At 36.2% G+C, this 17,674-nt stretch overlaps 1 protein-coding gene across 1 annotated transcript in view; it reads right to left on the minus strand.

Annotated features, from left to right (window-relative positions):
* Window positions 1-17,674, minus strand: part of FANCI (Fanconi anemia complementation group I) — a 37,163-nt gene that overhangs the window by 610 nt on the left and 18,879 nt on the right. The window contains exons 9-17 of the mRNA XM_071591667.1: window positions 17,395-17,562; window positions 15,114-15,259; window positions 14,790-15,028; window positions 13,265-13,450; window positions 9,331-9,505; window positions 6,823-7,051; window positions 6,633-6,705; window positions 5,285-5,422; window positions 2,245-2,358 (exon numbers count right to left, since the gene is read on the minus strand). Coding sequence (XP_071447768.1) covers window positions 2,245-2,358; window positions 5,285-5,422; window positions 6,633-6,705; window positions 6,823-7,051; window positions 9,331-9,505; window positions 13,265-13,450; window positions 14,790-15,028; window positions 15,114-15,259; window positions 17,395-17,562 — 1,468 coding nt within the window. The remainder of the gene's footprint in view (window positions 1-2,244; window positions 2,359-5,284; window positions 5,423-6,632; window positions 6,706-6,822; window positions 7,052-9,330; window positions 9,506-13,264; window positions 13,451-14,789; window positions 15,029-15,113; window positions 15,260-17,394; window positions 17,563-17,674) is intronic.

A 17,674-nucleotide genomic window follows, 5' to 3' on the forward strand; every position in this document is an offset into this window, starting at 1 on the left:
AAGTAGTACCCGTTCGTGAAATAAAGACACAAAAGTAAATATTAACAAACATAAAAAATTTTATTTGAAAGAGGATACTTTAAACTACTTCTCAACATAATCTCCAAGCAAATTAAGGCATTTGTCATAACGTGTGACAAGTTTCTGTATTCCTGCTGCATAGTCCTTCGCCGCCAGCTCATTGAGATACGCGAGGGACCCATCTTGCACAAATTTTTGCATAATGCAGATGGTGTTTAACAATTTCATGAACAATTGTTCGAGAAACATTGGGAAAATGCTCACAGATGTCATCAATTGTGACGCGCCGATCGTTCCTCACGAATTCGTCAACTGAGCTCACCAGTTGGTCTGTAATGACAGACGGTCTCCCCGAACGCTCATCGTCGTGTGTGTTCCCCCTCCCCATGTTGAAGTTGCGACACCACCACCGAACAGACGACTCGTCCATTACATTGTCTCCATACACCTCCTTTAATTGGCGATGAATATCACATGGGCGAACGTTTCTTGCATTGAGGAATTTAATCACTGCCCTCACTTCACAACTGGCGGCGTTCTCAATTTTTTTAAACATTGTAAACAATCACAGAAACAACACAGGCAATGCTAGCGTCACGCAACTTGGCTCAGAGAAGGCAGACAAGCCACTGAAGCTATCTGACCTCGTCCAGCGGCTACTCGCGTCGTCAGCACTTCATGCGGCACGAACGGGTACTACTTTCCGGATGACCCTCGTATACTATATGTATGTACATCTGCAAATGTTGTCACATCTCAACATCTCATGAAAATCAATTTGAAGTGCACTCCTCATTCTCTCAATAGCCCAGACCAAGACTAATGCTTATTAATTGTGCACACATGTATCGTCAGCAGGTGAGGGCTTCAAATTTTTTTTTTCATTTGAGGAATTATGAGAGTGAAAAGAAACTTAACACTTCCACAATAAAGATTTAATATTTCACAAGCATGGTTTCGATGCTGCACATCATCATCATTTGAGGACCACTGACCCAACCGAATGGATTTTTTTTTCAATGAAAGAAAACAGTGTGTCCAGGAAAAGGGTGCCAAAAATATTCCGAACATGTCCCACACATTTCCTGTACATTTTTAAAATTCCTTTAGACTTCGCAATAGAGTTCTTAAGAGTTCTATATGGAGTAGATATTCACATTTTCTATGCTTTTGTAAAAAGATGTGGTGATATTGCACTTATTTCTAAGGCTTGTAGCTTTGACCCCATGGGCTGTTTCTGTATTTCGAATTTTTTTTCTGCATGTGTTTCTAGGTCATACTTTGTGCCATCAAAATAAATTGAACCAATGAGAGCATATACACTACCATCAGATTTCATTTCATTTCATCATTCAATGGGTTTCTGAAAAGTTTCCCACCTCAACACAAAGATGGCAGCACTCTTCTACAAAAGTTGAGGATTGTCTTTGCACATGCGTGGAAAGGCACTCACCAAAATTTTAGCAATATTGGACACTCAAGTTGTTGCTTGATAATTGTCTGAGTGAGTCCCTTTAAGGGTTTGTGTGAAAATGGAAAAAATTGAGTATCGTACTGTCATTAAATATTTTTTTTTGAAAGGCAAATACACCTACGCAAATAAAAGACAAGTTGGATGCTGTGTGCAGGGACTCTGTAGCATCATTTACGACTGTAAAATTTTCGGAGCTAAATTTAATTGTGGTCATGCCAGCTTGGCTCATGATGAGCATTCAGGATGGCCAAAAATTGCAACAACCACCAATAACGTCGAAAAAGTTAACCAAATGGTATTGGACAACCATCGAATAAAGGTTATAGAGATAGCACAGCCTATGGGAATATTGAGAGAACATATTTGTCATACACCGAATGAAAAATTGGAGATTTTCATTGAATGTGGAGGTTATCGCTAAGTAAATGCCTATTTTGCAAAAGTTAGAGCAGTACTGGAAAAAGTACATCGACTCAAAAGGAGTCTTTGTTGAAAAATAAAGATAAATTTTAAGAAAAAATACGTTGTTTACATGCTAGGTCAGAAACTTTCCAGACTACCCTGTTATGTTAATTTTCAGAGATTTTTATGCTAACCAACTTCTTACCAATGAGCATTTACTGCGTTCCCTAAGATGAAAAAGAAAGTGGATGTTTTATCATTATTTGGGAGTACAACTTCACTTTGATACAAACATTTTTACATCACAATGAGGCTCAGTCTTACGAGAGGTTGTTGTATTCACCTACCTCATTTCCCTGAGTACTGCCTTTCTGCATGTTCTCTGTGGCCAGTTTCAGCTTGTCTGAAATTATTCGGAAATCTCTACTGGTACTTAATTTAACCATTACTGAAAGATTAACCTGGAAAATAAATGATAATTTATTATTGCTGGGTGAACTTTATCATCACCTACCACACCAAACTAATGGTTGATCATTGCGTTCATGGTAATACATATTAATTGAGAGGAGTTTAGGCATACTTTTTGCCACCCAAGTCAGGGCTAGGAAGTATAGTAGCAATTGGCAATGCCCAAGTCTATCAAAAACCAACCCTGAGTGGATAATTACTGCTAATTATAACACCCTTTTTCTTATTTTTCCAGACAACATTATTAGAAAGGGAAATTTTTTAGAGAATTACACTTCCGATTGCCCAATAGGAAGAGATGATAGAATTGATTTAGCTGTGGTTAAAGGCATTTCTATTATGCGGGCACAATATAAAAATGATCATTACTGCAAGTATTATTTGTTCATGTCACCTCGTAAATAGTGTATTTGGCCATAATTTCATCATAGTTTTTTATAAAACCAAATACTACACATTTTGAGAAAAGAACATGGTCACATAAGGTTGCATTTCCATGCACACAGTTTAATGTTTTTAGGATTGTCTACACCAGATAACTCTATGTGCATACAGAATTATTTTTTAAATTGTACATCATAATAACTTTCACCAGCCAAAGAAATATTATGAATCAGTTTGTAAATATATAAATCCCATGAAATCAAATTGGAATTGAAGCATATGGTCTCTGAAGTTTCAACTCAACAGATTTCAAACAAAAGTTGATATGTATGTTAAGAAACCATTTAACATCCTACTGCAAGACATTAAAGACCTTGGTTTCAGGCATGGCTGCAATTTTTTAAATAGCACCATGAAAAAAGATACATTTTTATATGTAAATAGTACCAAAATATTGTACCTTCCAAACTCATTCATTAAATAATAATCCGATGTAAATTTATTGCAATACTATTGTTATTGGGAGTGAGCAACAATGATTATAGATTAAAACACCTGAAAATGGTGATTTTTTTTAGTGTCTTACTTAACAGAATATTCTAGAGCTTCTTAGAAACCCAATTCTCATCACCAACTGCAGCAGACGAAGTCCATAATTACCATCCCCATACACAGGGCTCCAGCCATCATTAGCAAAGAATTGAAGCCTGAGGAGGAGTAACATCACCTTGCTGCCCCAGAAAATAATGATTATATCAAATTGATAGACCTGAATCAACCCTTGTCTGGACCCTTGTGCTGTCATCCCTTTGCATCCTCGTGAAACATTTCATTCAAACTAGATTTGGACGTGATACCAAAACAGTTAAGTCTTCCCATCACAGCAAAGGAGCCCCTCCGATATGTGATCAATGAGGATGTGTAAGAGCTCCAGTGCAGCTGTGGAAAGTCATGTCGATAAACCAAGAAAGCTGTAGAATGCAGGATGAAAGAACACTCGCAGGCACTAAAGAATGGGCAAGAAGAATAATCGGCCATTGTAGAATCTGTCTTAGTTGAGTCAGTTTACACAGTCAGCATTATACAGCCCATAATCCTGGCGTAAGAAAAGGGGTATTTCCCAATAATCATTTAAGAGGCAGTGGAAACAATAAAAAGAATCAGCAATAGGAACAGCGAGGATGACTACAGCCATTTGAAAGCTTTGAAATGAGTTTTCCGACCAATGACATGATACTTCACTTCTAGACGGCAGGTGGCAGCTGAGAATTACATCGACCAATCAAAGAGCAGACCCCACACTGACATGGCCATGGCCATACATACAAATAGTGATATTTTCCAAGCAATCTCTACTTTAACCTGGCCAGAGAATGCCTGCTGCAGTTTGGGAGAAATGGCACCGTCGACAGGGTGCCACTGCAGTGGAAACCCAAGAGCCTGCGTATTTATTGGATGCAGGGAAAATCTTCATCTGAAACTTCCTAGGCACCATACAGGGTGCATTCCAAAAGTAATACAATTGAATTTCCCACGCCGCGGCTATTGGTTGGAGTGGGATCGAACCACTTAAAGAGTAGGTGGAATGGGGGACACTAAGCTTTGCCACAAAACCGGTTTCAGTGCTTTCCAAGCAGTGGAAGCGGCAGCATGTCAGTTATTGTAAACCTCTGCGTGCCAACTGTGCCATGAAAGAGCACCCGAGCGGAAATTTTAAGTGAACTTTTGAAACGTATTGAAAGTGAAACTGATTGTCTGGACAACGTCATCACTGGTGATGAAACCTGGGTTTATGAATACGACCCAGAAACAAAACTTCAAAGCTCTGAGTGGCACATCGACCAGTCCCACAAGCTCAAAGCTCAAAAAGGCAAGAATGAACAAATCAAAGGTGAAAACAATGCTCATTGTCTTTTTTGACAGTAAAGGAGTGGTCCATGAGGAGTTTGTTCCTCAAGGACAGACAGATAACTACCACGTGGATGTGCTGGAAAGACTCCGAAAAAGGGTCATCAGAACAAGAAAAGACATCTCAGCTACCTGGCAACTACATCACCACAACGCACCACAAGTCCGCGAGTTCCTGGCCAAACACCAGGTGCCAACACTGTCCCACCCTCCGTATAGGTCCAAGGACAATACTATGAAGAATTTGAAGTATTTGTGCAAATCTGGCCCATAAATTACTTTTAAAAAAAATAATTGCATTACTTTTGGAACGAACCCTGCATATTCCAATACTTCATTCAAAGATAAAAACCTACATTCAAGCATGTTCAACTTCACACAAACGTGCAACTCCAGTCTCAACCATACACAACTGCTTGTAAAGGTAATAAAAATTTCCAAAAACGAACAATTCAAAGCTTGCCATTCTTTGTAACGCACCCAAATACCTTGGAAGTCCACTCTTGGACTGTCCCAGGTATCCAAATAAGCAACACTCACACTCTAGAAAGATATTTTGTCCCCTCCTGGGATAAAATAGGTATAAAATAGCAATATAAATGGAAACAGGGTTATTGAATGTACCTTTGTCTTCTTTGAAAGCTGAATGATAACTTTTTCAAATAATTCTGTAGTGTAAACTAATGTAGAGTTACATTTAATTGTGGAAATATTCTGAGACTTGACGGGCTTCTTCTTCTTTTCCCCAGCACTTAAGCAGTCCTGAAAAATCAAATGAAATGGAGTCTATAATTCAATAGATCATAATTTTCATTGACAACAAATGGACAAGACCCACAAACACACACACAAAGTATAATCTCAATTTTGCAAACAACAAGGGCAAAAAAGGGTTGCACAGTTAGCAATCCGTAAGATAAAATAGATGGGTATGAAATGTGAAAGGAATTAATGAGGCTCCATTGCTTGCTTGCACTTATGTTTGAATGGCATGAGATTATGGGTGTCACGAGGGCAAGCTTTTGATGAGAAGGAAGATGAAGGTAGAGGGAAGGGGGTGGGACAAAAGGTACCTCAGGAAAAGCATCAAAGGTTAATAAGAAAGAGAGAGAAAGAGGGGAAGTCACAATGCTGTTCCAATGGCATAGCCATTAGGCAATGTATATTTACCAAATAGTCACACAATTAATTGCAGGGAAGTAATGTGGAAGAGGAGAGGGATAGGGATGGGGGAATGGATGGGCATGTAACTGGCATGTTACATGGGGCCAAAACCTAAATGGTGCTTAACAATCGCCAAAATGATTTTATGATCAAGAAATTGTAGTAATGACAAGTGGTGTACCCAGAAACTTAAAGAGGTGGGCCTATTTTCTCAAGAATCTCAACTATTTAAAAGGATTTTCCTTTCACAAGTTACAACTTGAGTTGATTAATTTTTAATAATTCTCCCAGCCTTCAGGAGAGGTTTTCAACTCAAACCAAAGAAGCTAATTCATTTTACCAATTGCTAGCATAATAGCTATTGCCTTCATCCAGTGTGATTTCCTTGTAGACTGAATGAATGAAAGGCAATAATTAGAAGTAATTTTAAGGAAGTATACCTCATAGGGACAAAGCTTAAGTGCAAGGAACAAGGAGGTGGTGTATTGAAGCTATTTTCCAGCATGCACTCACCTAATACATACATATAATTTCCCTATTAATGACGGCAAAAGTGTAGCAAAGAACTGTTGACTTTCATGCTCTACTGAAAATCTTCCAATTTAATGCCCTTCTTCAAGTTTATCTCTTCAAAGAAAATCAATTCAAAATAATCAATGTAAACACACTACATAAACTGGTTACATGTGTCAGAAAAATCTAGCATTACATTTGTCACTGGTGGACAAGACTTTATATTTCCATTCATTATTCCATACTAACATACACCAACATTTTACATTAAAAAATTATATAAAACACTCATTACCTCCATGTAAGATCTTAATCTGGTAACATTTGAAGACAGATGAGTTCCAACTACTTGCACCAATTTTTCAAACCTGTTTGAAAACATAGCATCATAATCACAGAATAACCGTATACCATTTAAATGAATCTCATGCATTAATAAAAGTGCTAAAACTATTTTGGCAAACACACAGAAGTTGTTTACTAACCTTGTGCCTTCAAAAACAGGTTTGGCATTAGATGGCCTGTTCTGTGATTTTCGAATGAAATATTTAGAAAGTTTGACGACCATATTATACACATCCACAATAAGCTTCAGGAGACTGGATTGAAGAGTCCCAGCTGGTGTTGCAACTTGTGTTAATTTATTTACAATTTGACCACAGTGTATCATTCTAGAGCATGTTTCCCGCTCTAACTCTGCAAGTTTCTCAGCATCTATCAATGAATGATAAAATCAGTTGACTAATCATATCCATACAAGTCAAATAATAATTGTTTGAAAAAAATAATTACATAACGTAGTACATTTTTCAGGTTAGAATTAATGAAAAATACTTGGATCAGAGAGAAAATGATCCAAGCGTTTTGACATTAACACTTAATATGAAAAAAATTGAATTTTTGCATTAAAAATAAGCATGTAGAGACCCAGAAATTCCACATTACTGGACCAAAACTCATTTAAGCTGCCTTGTTTCCATGTTCCGAAGCATAATTTACAAATTCAAGTTTAAATGTAATACTGTATGACAACCTTCTCTCTTCAGATCTCATGGGGTTATTATCATTTAACTTTTTATGCAACATCTAGTCCCTACTATTTTTTCAATTTTATCAAAATTTGATTTTGAAGCAACCATTTCCATACCTTTATACCTCTCATACTAATTAAGGTTGAATGCCTGTGGACTGCTGAGTTTATCGAGGGAGACACAGTGTATGTACGTAGAAGGGTAATTTGATAAGTTCTCAGAATGGCATAAAAATAAATGACCCGCCTCAATGAAACTTTTTTACTTTTCAATGTAGTCTCCCTGTACAATAATGTACTTGGTCCAGTGATGTTCTGGTGTCTTGACCCCATCTTGAAAATTAGATTCCTTCAGGCCAGTTTACCAGTTTACTTCGGCTGTTAGTTCTTTGTATGAATAGAATTTCCACCCACTGAGGAAAATTTTGAGCTCGCGGATGAGATGAAAAACTGAGGGAGTCAAATTTGGCAAACGAGGCAGGTGTGGCAACAATTCTTATCTTAGTTCATGTATATTTGCCATGGTAACCACATGTGTGTGGGCGTGCATTGTTTTGATGAAAGAAGACTTTCTTCCTTGCCAAACCTGGCCATTTTTTGTTTATCTTTTGCTGTAGTTGGTCCAGGAGGTAAGCGTAGTATTGCCCAATAATTGTTTGACCAGAGGAAAGATAATCTATCAGCATAATCCCTTTTACATTCCAGAAAACTGAAGCCATCACCTTTCTGGCGACCATATTGCCTTTGCTTTCTTTGGTGGTAGTAAATCAGCATATTTCCATTGCTTTGACTGCTGTTTCGTCTCTGGGGTATAGTGGTGGACCCAAGCTTCATCTGTGGCCACAAACCGGCACAGAAATCTTGTTGGGGTCTCTTGAAACTGGGCAAACATTGTTTGTTAATTTCCATTCTTATGCATTCCTGATCCTGCGTCAAGAGAAATCAGATAACCTATCTATCAGATAATTTTCTCGTACACAATTCCACTGTTAAAATGTGGCATGCCCATTCAGATGACATCCCTACAGGTTCAATGATTTCTTCCAATTTCAGTTGGCGATCCTCCATGATCATTTTATGCACTTTTGCAATAATTTCTGGGGTAGTGGCACATTTTGGCTGACCACTACAGGGATCATCATCTAAGCTGTTCCAACCAACTTATACTCGTTTGTTCACTTGAAAACAGTTGAGCATGAAGGAGCAGAGTCCCCAAGGGGGTTTTGAAAGTTGGCATAAATTTCCTTTGCTTCCATACCTTTCTTTAGAAACTATTTAATCACTGCTTGAGTCTCAATTTTTTCTAGCTTAACAAATCACTACACGGGAACAACAACAGAGAGGCATTGGCACCACAGATCTCTTCCCAGAGCACAGGCATATTTACTCATAAAGGATTGCCCATTACTGTGAGGGAAACTCATCGCGCTAGTGCTATCATCTGGTGGTGATTCCAAGAACCTTTCAAACTACCTTTTTATTAGCAGAGGGGCAATTCACCATTAATCAAAGGCATCAAATTTTGCAGCTGCACCACATGTGATATGAAACTGAACGGGCTAAATTTTCTACATTAACAACTGATTTGGGATTCGTTTTAGAAAGTACTTTCAAAGAAATATCAAAACTCTGTTGCTTACTATAGCAGCCACTTACCACTGCAACACAAAATGTAAGCACCTCATGGATATGTGCAACCATTATAATGTTTTTAATGACTATATTTTGCAATACTAGTAATTCCTTAATAGCAAGTTTATTTAGCATTTTGTACCAAAACAAAAATTAACAATAGAATTAACGACTGATATTCTATTATCTTTAAAACATTTATTTACATGCATGAATATTTATATGCTTTGTCAATTCTCTGACCCCCTCATATATTAGCATAATCTGTAAAACTAAAAAAAGGAAAAATGAACCAAAATACTAACACAATGTATCACATGTATGCACTTACCAGGACTAGACGTTGGCTCATTCAAACTGATGAGCCTCCAGCTTTCAGATTTCATTCTTTTTAGCATGGAGTCAATTTCATCCAGAAGAATTTTTGATGTTTGACAAAGCAAAGAAAAAACAAAACTTTTGGTAGAATCGGTTAGCATTTTGAAAGTGGTCGGGCCTTCTTCTTCCTGAAATATAAAGGTTGGAATGTCTTTCAGATGTCCTTATGCAAAAGATATAAGCACTACATTTGCACCATCTCAGATTTCATACCCTTGCCTAGCACAATATGTTGGTGACAACGTATTACAGCTTTTCTAACAATTACTAGCTTGTTTTACAGTCATCATGACTCTTGGGCCTCCATTTTTATTTGATTTTGCACTCACATCTGCATTATCCCATGGAGTAAATATCTGGCTTTATTTGACTTTGACAGGATTCCTAACATGGAGTCACTTTCATTTTAATGGTGGCTGTTATACGCAGTTTATTTACTGCCATTTTCAAGGAGAATTTACCAGTAAAATTCCTAAATGAATTCTTTTAAGTGTTTATCAGCTGTTTGGTAAAAACAAATGTATTTTAGAAACAGTTTAAATGACTACATTGTATCAAACATCATATTGCATACAAGGAATGAAACAAAATTAAACCTCCCCAAATAACCCACCGAAGATACTTAAGAAGAGCTTTTCAGGTATTCACAATTAATATCTTATCCAAGTGAAAAATATGAAGGGAAGGATTGAAGAAACATGCCAGTTTATCTAACATATCTAATATGTATTAATAACCCACAGAGAGCAGGGATTACTAGCTTCATATTAGCAGTTTTGAGAAAATTCTGTCTCTCACACACATTACAGTTTAAATATAAAACATCAGTATTACTAGAATATTTCCCTCTGGCTCTCTCCATTTCTCCTCATTCTCAACCAATGTAACTTGGGTTTAAGGTCTGGTCCACAACAAGAAGGGAATTACAGCCTCACCTCAACCAGACAGTAATGACAGTTTTTAATGAATCCATGCTGTATTAACCATATTACCATGATATTTCATTGTCATAATTAGTAATTTATCAAAATATGGCAGATTTTTCATTGATAATGAATATTACTCCATTATATTGGGGTCTCCTCAAGAAATTGGAAATACATCAATACCAATAGCATTACACTAAATGAAATCGTCATCTTCATATACACTCTCTAGCTTCCTTCATGCCATCTGAACTGCCTTTTCCTTTCATCCCTAAACCTCTTCGCACGACACTCTCCTTTCTATCGCAGACTTTGACATGCCGTTGCCTCTCAATGCCTCCTTCATCCAATTTTCCTTCTTTTATTGATTTTCATCTAGCGATTATCTCTGTTCCCTAGTCATGCATATAACTTCTCTGTTTGCAATCTTACCAGTTCATTTTATTTCCTCCACTTTTCTACACACCCACATTTCATAAGCCTCCACTGAATTACCATCTCTCTTTAAAGAGACTGACTGACATAATTGAAATGGAATAAAGAAGCAGACATAGGCATCATTATGTAAGCCCAGAACATTTTTAAAAATTCATATTGTGTTATGAACTGAAAATATGTTACCGAGATACCAATCCTCATATCAACAATCTTTGAAGGCCTGAGAATTGATTTGATTCATGAATCAGTTGAATCATTGGATTCAAGTATAAAAATTTGATTGGTTAAATTAAAATAGCATCCACGTCCATTAGCATATGGTAGTTTCACAAGTAGGTCCGCATTGACCTTTTAAGTACCGTGTACTATGCATTTCATTATCACTCGTGAAAAGAAGGTTAGTGAATGCCAATAGTTTTCATTTAAACTGACAGTTATCAACCTGGAGGTTCATTTACGAGGGTCATCCGGAAAGTAGTACCCGTTCGTGCCGCATGAAGTGCTGACGACGCGAGTAGCCGCTGGACGAGGTCAGATAGCTTCAGTGGCTTGTCTGCCTTCTCTGAGCCAAGTTGCGTGACGCTAGCATTGCCTGTGTTGTTTCTGTGATTGTTTACAATGTTTAAAAAAATTGAGAACGCCGCCAGTTGTGAAGTGAGGGCAGTGATTAAATTCCTCAATGCAAGAAACGTTCGCCCATGTGATATTCATCGCCAATTAAAGGAGGTGTATGGAGACAATGTAATGGACGAGTCGTCTGTTCGGCGGTGGTGTCGCAACTTCAACATGGGGAGGGGGAACACACACGACGATGAGCGTTCGGGGAGACCGTCTGTCATTACAGACCAACTGGTGAGCTCAGTTGACGAATTCGTGAGGAACGATCGGCGCGTCACAATTGATGACATCTGTGAGCATTTTCCCAATGTTTCTCGAACAATTGTTCATGAAATTGTTAAACACCATCTGCATTATGCAAAAATTTGTGCAAGATGGGTCCCTCGCGTATCTCAATGAGCTGGCGGCGAAGGACTATGCAGCAGGAATACAGAAACTTGTCACACGTTATGACAAATGCCTTAATTTGCTTGGAGATTATGTTGAGAAGCAGTTTAAAGTATCCTCTTTCAAATAAAATTTTTTATGTTTGTTAATATTTACTTTTGTGTCTTTATTTCACGAACGGGTACTACTTTCCGGATGACCCTCGTAGATGAGCAATATCTGTATTTCTTTGAAAGCATTCCACCTTGCATTAATATGAAAGAATTATTCAGTGGTTCACAAAAAAGTCACCATAATGTAAAAGTAAAGCCTACATTTTTGGCAAGAGATTGGATTAACTGGGATTTTCAGAATGCGTATTTATACCAATACATATACCAAAACATGCAATGAAAACTAAAAACCTGCATAAGTCTTTCTTTTTAAGTTGGAGACAAATTCTGATTTGTCTTGCTGAATTCTATTATGAAATTCTATTCGTGGCTCAATAATTACAAAAATATTACAAAAAAAAAGTCTGGGTGGCCTTCCATTTTCCAAATTCTCAACCCTGATTATCCTAATCAATGTACCAATTTTAGCCCTTATTTTTCTCCTGAGCGATAGGTATTTGAGTATTCAAATTTTTGTGAATCCTTCATCATTTCCCACCTAAACCAAACACAAACCAGTCTCACAACTAGAAGGAGCATCAATCCAACTGGGAATTATCAATTGCCCCAGCCCAGACTTGTTCTGCGAAATTTGGGCTTTTCATCATTTCCTGAATAAATTGAGACTCCTGATGATGTCCCTATTTCAAGGTTTTTCTACTAAATGAGTGACCACCTTAATTGGAATATTTTCACAATTTTCATGTTTTTTAGTCCCATAAACAAGCAATAGAAAAGTTTTGACCGAAATTTTTTGTTTAATTTCATACCCATTTACAATAATCTTTTCATTTTTGGTCAAGGAAGTTAGGCTTGAACTGAATCAAATATTGGGTTGTTTCACGAAGATCTTCAAGTTTTTCAAAATGAGAGCATCTAAGACAGACTTTTTCCCAACATGCCAGCTGAAAAGGAAAAAAACTTGCTTCAGTTCAAATTGTTTTCTTTGCATGAATACTTAATTAAGCAATTAATTTTTGGGAACCTTTCAACCTAATCCCATAGTAGAATACTAATCCCCTTACCACATTTTATGCATGATATGCTACGCTAAGCTATGCACACAGTCAGGGAAGATAGATTAACATATTTTTCTAGTTGATTTCCATAAATTCCTTGACTGTGACATTTTCATTCCATATCACAAAATATTTTTTCTGTCAAAAAATATTCCTGGCCTTCCTTTTTTTCCTTAAGAATCACACGATGACTAATTGAGAAAGGTTTCAATTTACATCATAACTTGAGTTTGTATTTCACCCTAATTCTTACTCAAGCATATTCAATTGCCAGCATTCCAGTTTTCCATCCTGTCCACATTTTTCACTTCACAAAACTCCCATAAAAAAAGTGCACTCCAACTTACCTCATCAATACGTCCATAAAATGTATCACCATATAACTGCTTGATTAACCCATCAAATGGAAGTTCCAGAGCAGAATAATGACATCGATTCCCTAGTACAAACAAATGGGACAACATAAGCTTAGCCACTTTTGGATTCTTTGGCGTCTTTTCTTTCGTAAATTTAAGCATCCAGTCCAGCAGTTCCTGTAATGGGCAGATAAATAGTGTTTAATTTTACCATTTCAATCAGTATCAAGCATTAAGTTACCAAAATGAACTGTTAAAATACTGTTCAAGTGCTTGTTTCCAATGGCCACCTTCACAAAGAAGTCATTTTCAAGCATTAGATTGAACTGTTACTTTGCGATTTTCCACATCATAATATACCCATATTGTAGACTAACTATGATTTCAACAGATACCTGCGATAATCAAGGGGAATAAGTTATTGTCCACATGCACATACACCTCCAAAATGGGGAAGAGCTCATTAGAGAGGACAATAAACTATGAAGGGTTAAGTTTGAAGAAGGAACAGGAGGGGGAAGGGGAGGTGCGTGAAAAGTCTCCAGCCGGGAAAGTAGAGTCAAAGATTATTGCTTTTAGGCAAGTGACTCACACTTAGGTATGGTAAGAAACAAGGAAAATAAGAACTATTTGAGATAAAATGCTCATTTACAATAGACTATTTGAACATTTCACAATATCAAACATTTTGAAAAATTTTTTTTGCACCATTTACATTCCAAGGGTAAAACAGGGTAAAACTCAATTCACATGTTCATGATCCAAGTCACTTTTACAATTAGAGTTCATTTATCTAATCTTTTTGCATTCATTTACTCTTATTCTAATTTCTGTTTGGCCATTGTAACTTGCAGCACATGTTACAATTTAAAGGGTTAGCCCCATGTTTAAGTAAATAATTAAATCTGTTATGTATTAAACAAAATCTTTCCCATAGTTGCAGGATAATTAAATGAAATATTAGCTTTATTTTAGAGCACAAATCTAAGCAATTCATATGTGAGACAACTTCCACTAACAATAGTCAGTTATTAAGATTGATATTGTAATCATTTGAGTAAGCTGCTTTCTTATGGTCTGACAAGGCAAAAACCAAATATTTATCAGAGCCATGCATTTAGTTTGAACACTAACATGCAATGGTATTTAATTGTACATTTATTTAAGTTGGATCAGGAGATGGGTATGTCAGTCAAGCAACAGGTCATAGCTAGGAAGGCTGAGCACTTGTGGATGATATGGGGACAAGAAGCCAATGAAATCATATACCGGTGAATGTTTCATAAAAATTAACTGTAACTTGATAAAGAAAGTCTTTTGTCAAAACCATCAATTGTCTCTTATAAATGTTCTACATAATGTTATGTACTTAGCAACAGTTCATTTACATATGAAACATTTCCACCATATTTGAACCGAAATGATATTTTTCTTTTTTGATAATTGAAAACTTGGATAAACCTGTATTTGAGAGCGAATGTAGCCTGAAATGAACTAGACAGCCATGACAACTCACTAGACTAGGATGATTGGCTTTGGCAGCCACTGATCCTTGCATTTGTGGTGTCAGCTGAGCAGAAATAGAAACAATAGCTGAGGTGACCAGGTAGGGGATGCTATGCCATGCATTCTTTTCAACCTCTTCCTCATCACTTTCTCTGTCTAAAAGCATTTCCAGGAGTGACTTGAGATGACAAATAAGTTTTTTCAGCGGAGAATCATCAGAGTTTCCATCATTCGCGGCATCTAAAATACCTAAAATAAAAGAGGTTCATGAAAGTGATTTTTACTTCTATCATGTCCATTTTAGGCCAATATTTTCATTTTATAATTGCAATACCTTTTTCGTCCAATATTATTGCCAATTTGTGATAATTGGAGTCAAAAGCAACCATTTCACATAGACATTCAAGAGCCATGAGGGCACATCCTTTGCTGAATGTGGCATATTCCAATAAATTTGAGATGCAATGTTCATAAATTATGCTGAAATAAAATATTAATTTTAAAATTGGGCATTGAAAATACATTAAATTACAGATTATATCATTCACAACAGGTCAATATCACAAAGAGTTTTCTTAAAGATGCAATTATAATTTTTTTTATTTAAGGGTGGTCACCGGCATGTTGAGAGTTGACAAAATATGTATTGTATGTTTGTTATGCTGACACTCTGTAGATGGCAGATACTATGATAGTAATCATTTTACCTAATCTCTTTAAGTCTAAAAAGGAATGAAATGGAGAAGAAAAAGCCAAAGCAAAGTAAGCTGCAAACAATAAGGAAAAGCACCAAAGAACAGAATGTCCAGATCTTATTCAGACGTTACACAGGACCACGAAGTCTTTACTCTGGACATTGTTGCATGTTTCTCCTTTCATCCCACAAAAGGACCTTAATAATAACAATATACTTTATTCATTTTGATGCATGGTAAAACCATATTAAATGTCATCAAGATTAATATAATATAATGTACATACATCAATTTTTAAAGAAATTAAGATTGTCGTAAAAAGTCACCAATTGAATAAAGTGGGTGAGCACATAATCAGGTATACAAGTATATCCAATTCTTTAAAATCGGGATACAATCCGATCTCAACTGAGTTAGCAGCCAGTTATACCAATGAATATTCATGTTATGAAAAGAGCTTTAAGTTGAGGACAGCCTACGATAATTATTAATCATTACTTTATAAATAAACTTAGTATTTTTTCCCACAAAAACTTTATTATACCACTACCTATTTTGACACACAGGTGACATCAACAGGTATATATGATAATTAATTTTCACCAAGTAGTGCCTCAATCCATCAAATACAATATTAATCATGTTTGTTTGACCACTAATGGCATAGCTATGGATGTGAGATCTTAGTTGGTAAGTTTCTAGATAAAATTTCACAGTTCTAGGACCAGAGCCTTAAAGAAGAATAAACTAAACACCGTCATGATTCCAAGCCTAATAACTAAAGGCCTGCAAGAATCATGCAGTGGAAAATTAGCAAGAGAATAAATAGCTACCTTTTGCAGTAGCAAGATTTGTTTAACATGTGAGGAATAACTCAATTATTCAAGTGACATTGAAAGAAGTCATAGTAAAGTGTTAACGATAAGCATTTGAAAATAGGAACCTTTCTTAACATATATCCTGACCTTTCTTAAAATATAAACAGCTTCACTCAGTTTATTATACATCTGACTGATAAGTTACCCATCTTCCAGTTACGTTTCATATCAATATGAATTCCCAGTATTTCAGCAGTTTCAATTTCAGTTTTTTTTTGGGGTCTCGGGTATAACTTTTTGGAATTTGCACAACATATTGAAATGAAAATGGTAACTTTGTAATTCCACACACACTTTATTTAATACACAACCCAGGTTTTGACATAGGATGTCATAATCATTTAGTCCCTACAGAAGGCTTGCTTTCAATACAGTGAGTGTGGAATTACAAGGTTACTTCTTTCATTTCAACCAGTTATTTTTGCTTTAAGACTGCATACAATATGCTGGGTTTTTTTCAGAATTTTAATGTAAATAATATTTAACAAACCATTCCTTAGTCTGAATTTGGGCATCACTAGATAGTGCCTTTGCATCTTCTAGATCCTGACATTTTGCACAAAAGTAGTGTCATCAGCATATAAAACTGATTTAGATTTCATATAACAGAGCAAATGATTAATCATAATGATGATCTCAATGAGAAGTATCTCAATAATTTAAACCGAACACGAAAGAACTGCATCAAAAATTAAATTTAGTAAGTCTTGTCATTGCAATGATATCTAGAGGGACACTGATACTCTCTTCTTGAATAAAAATCGCTAATAAAATGGAAAATATCACTATTTATGCAGGGCAGGAGAATGTATTTTGTGAATGAGAGTGTAAAAAAGTCACTGATGATACTATGCAGTTCATAATATTCAAGGCAGCAAAATGTATTTGACGGATATTAATGTTAACTATGGGAGATTTTTGTCTGTGACCAGTGAAACTCTTTGGGTCATGAATTGCATCCCCTTGAATGAACTAATATTCATTCATTTAGATTAACTTCATTAATATATCAAAATTATTCATGTGCCTATAAAATAATTACCTTATCATTTCAAAGCAGTGGTTAACTGATGAAAATCGTTGCCTATGATAAAAATTTTTCACTCGAGCCTCATGGATGTGATTCAGGGCAGCCTTGATGACAAACAGGTGGAGATTTTGGCGAGTTTTAGTGGTCATAGTTTCCATATCCATTTCTGAAACTTGATTACTGAAACATAAAAACCACATATTTCACACACTCGTATCTCCAATATTACATAGAATAAAAAGTATAATACGAGGGTGGTTCAATAAGTACCCATGTTAGAAATGAAGAAACC

The sequence above is a fragment of the Hetaerina americana genome, unplaced genomic scaffold (genome assembly GCF_022747635.1).
Source record: "Hetaerina americana unplaced genomic scaffold, ioHetAmer1.1.p SCAF_5, whole genome shotgun sequence".
Classification (NCBI taxonomy): Eukaryota; Metazoa; Arthropoda; class Insecta; order Odonata; family Calopterygidae; genus Hetaerina; species Hetaerina americana.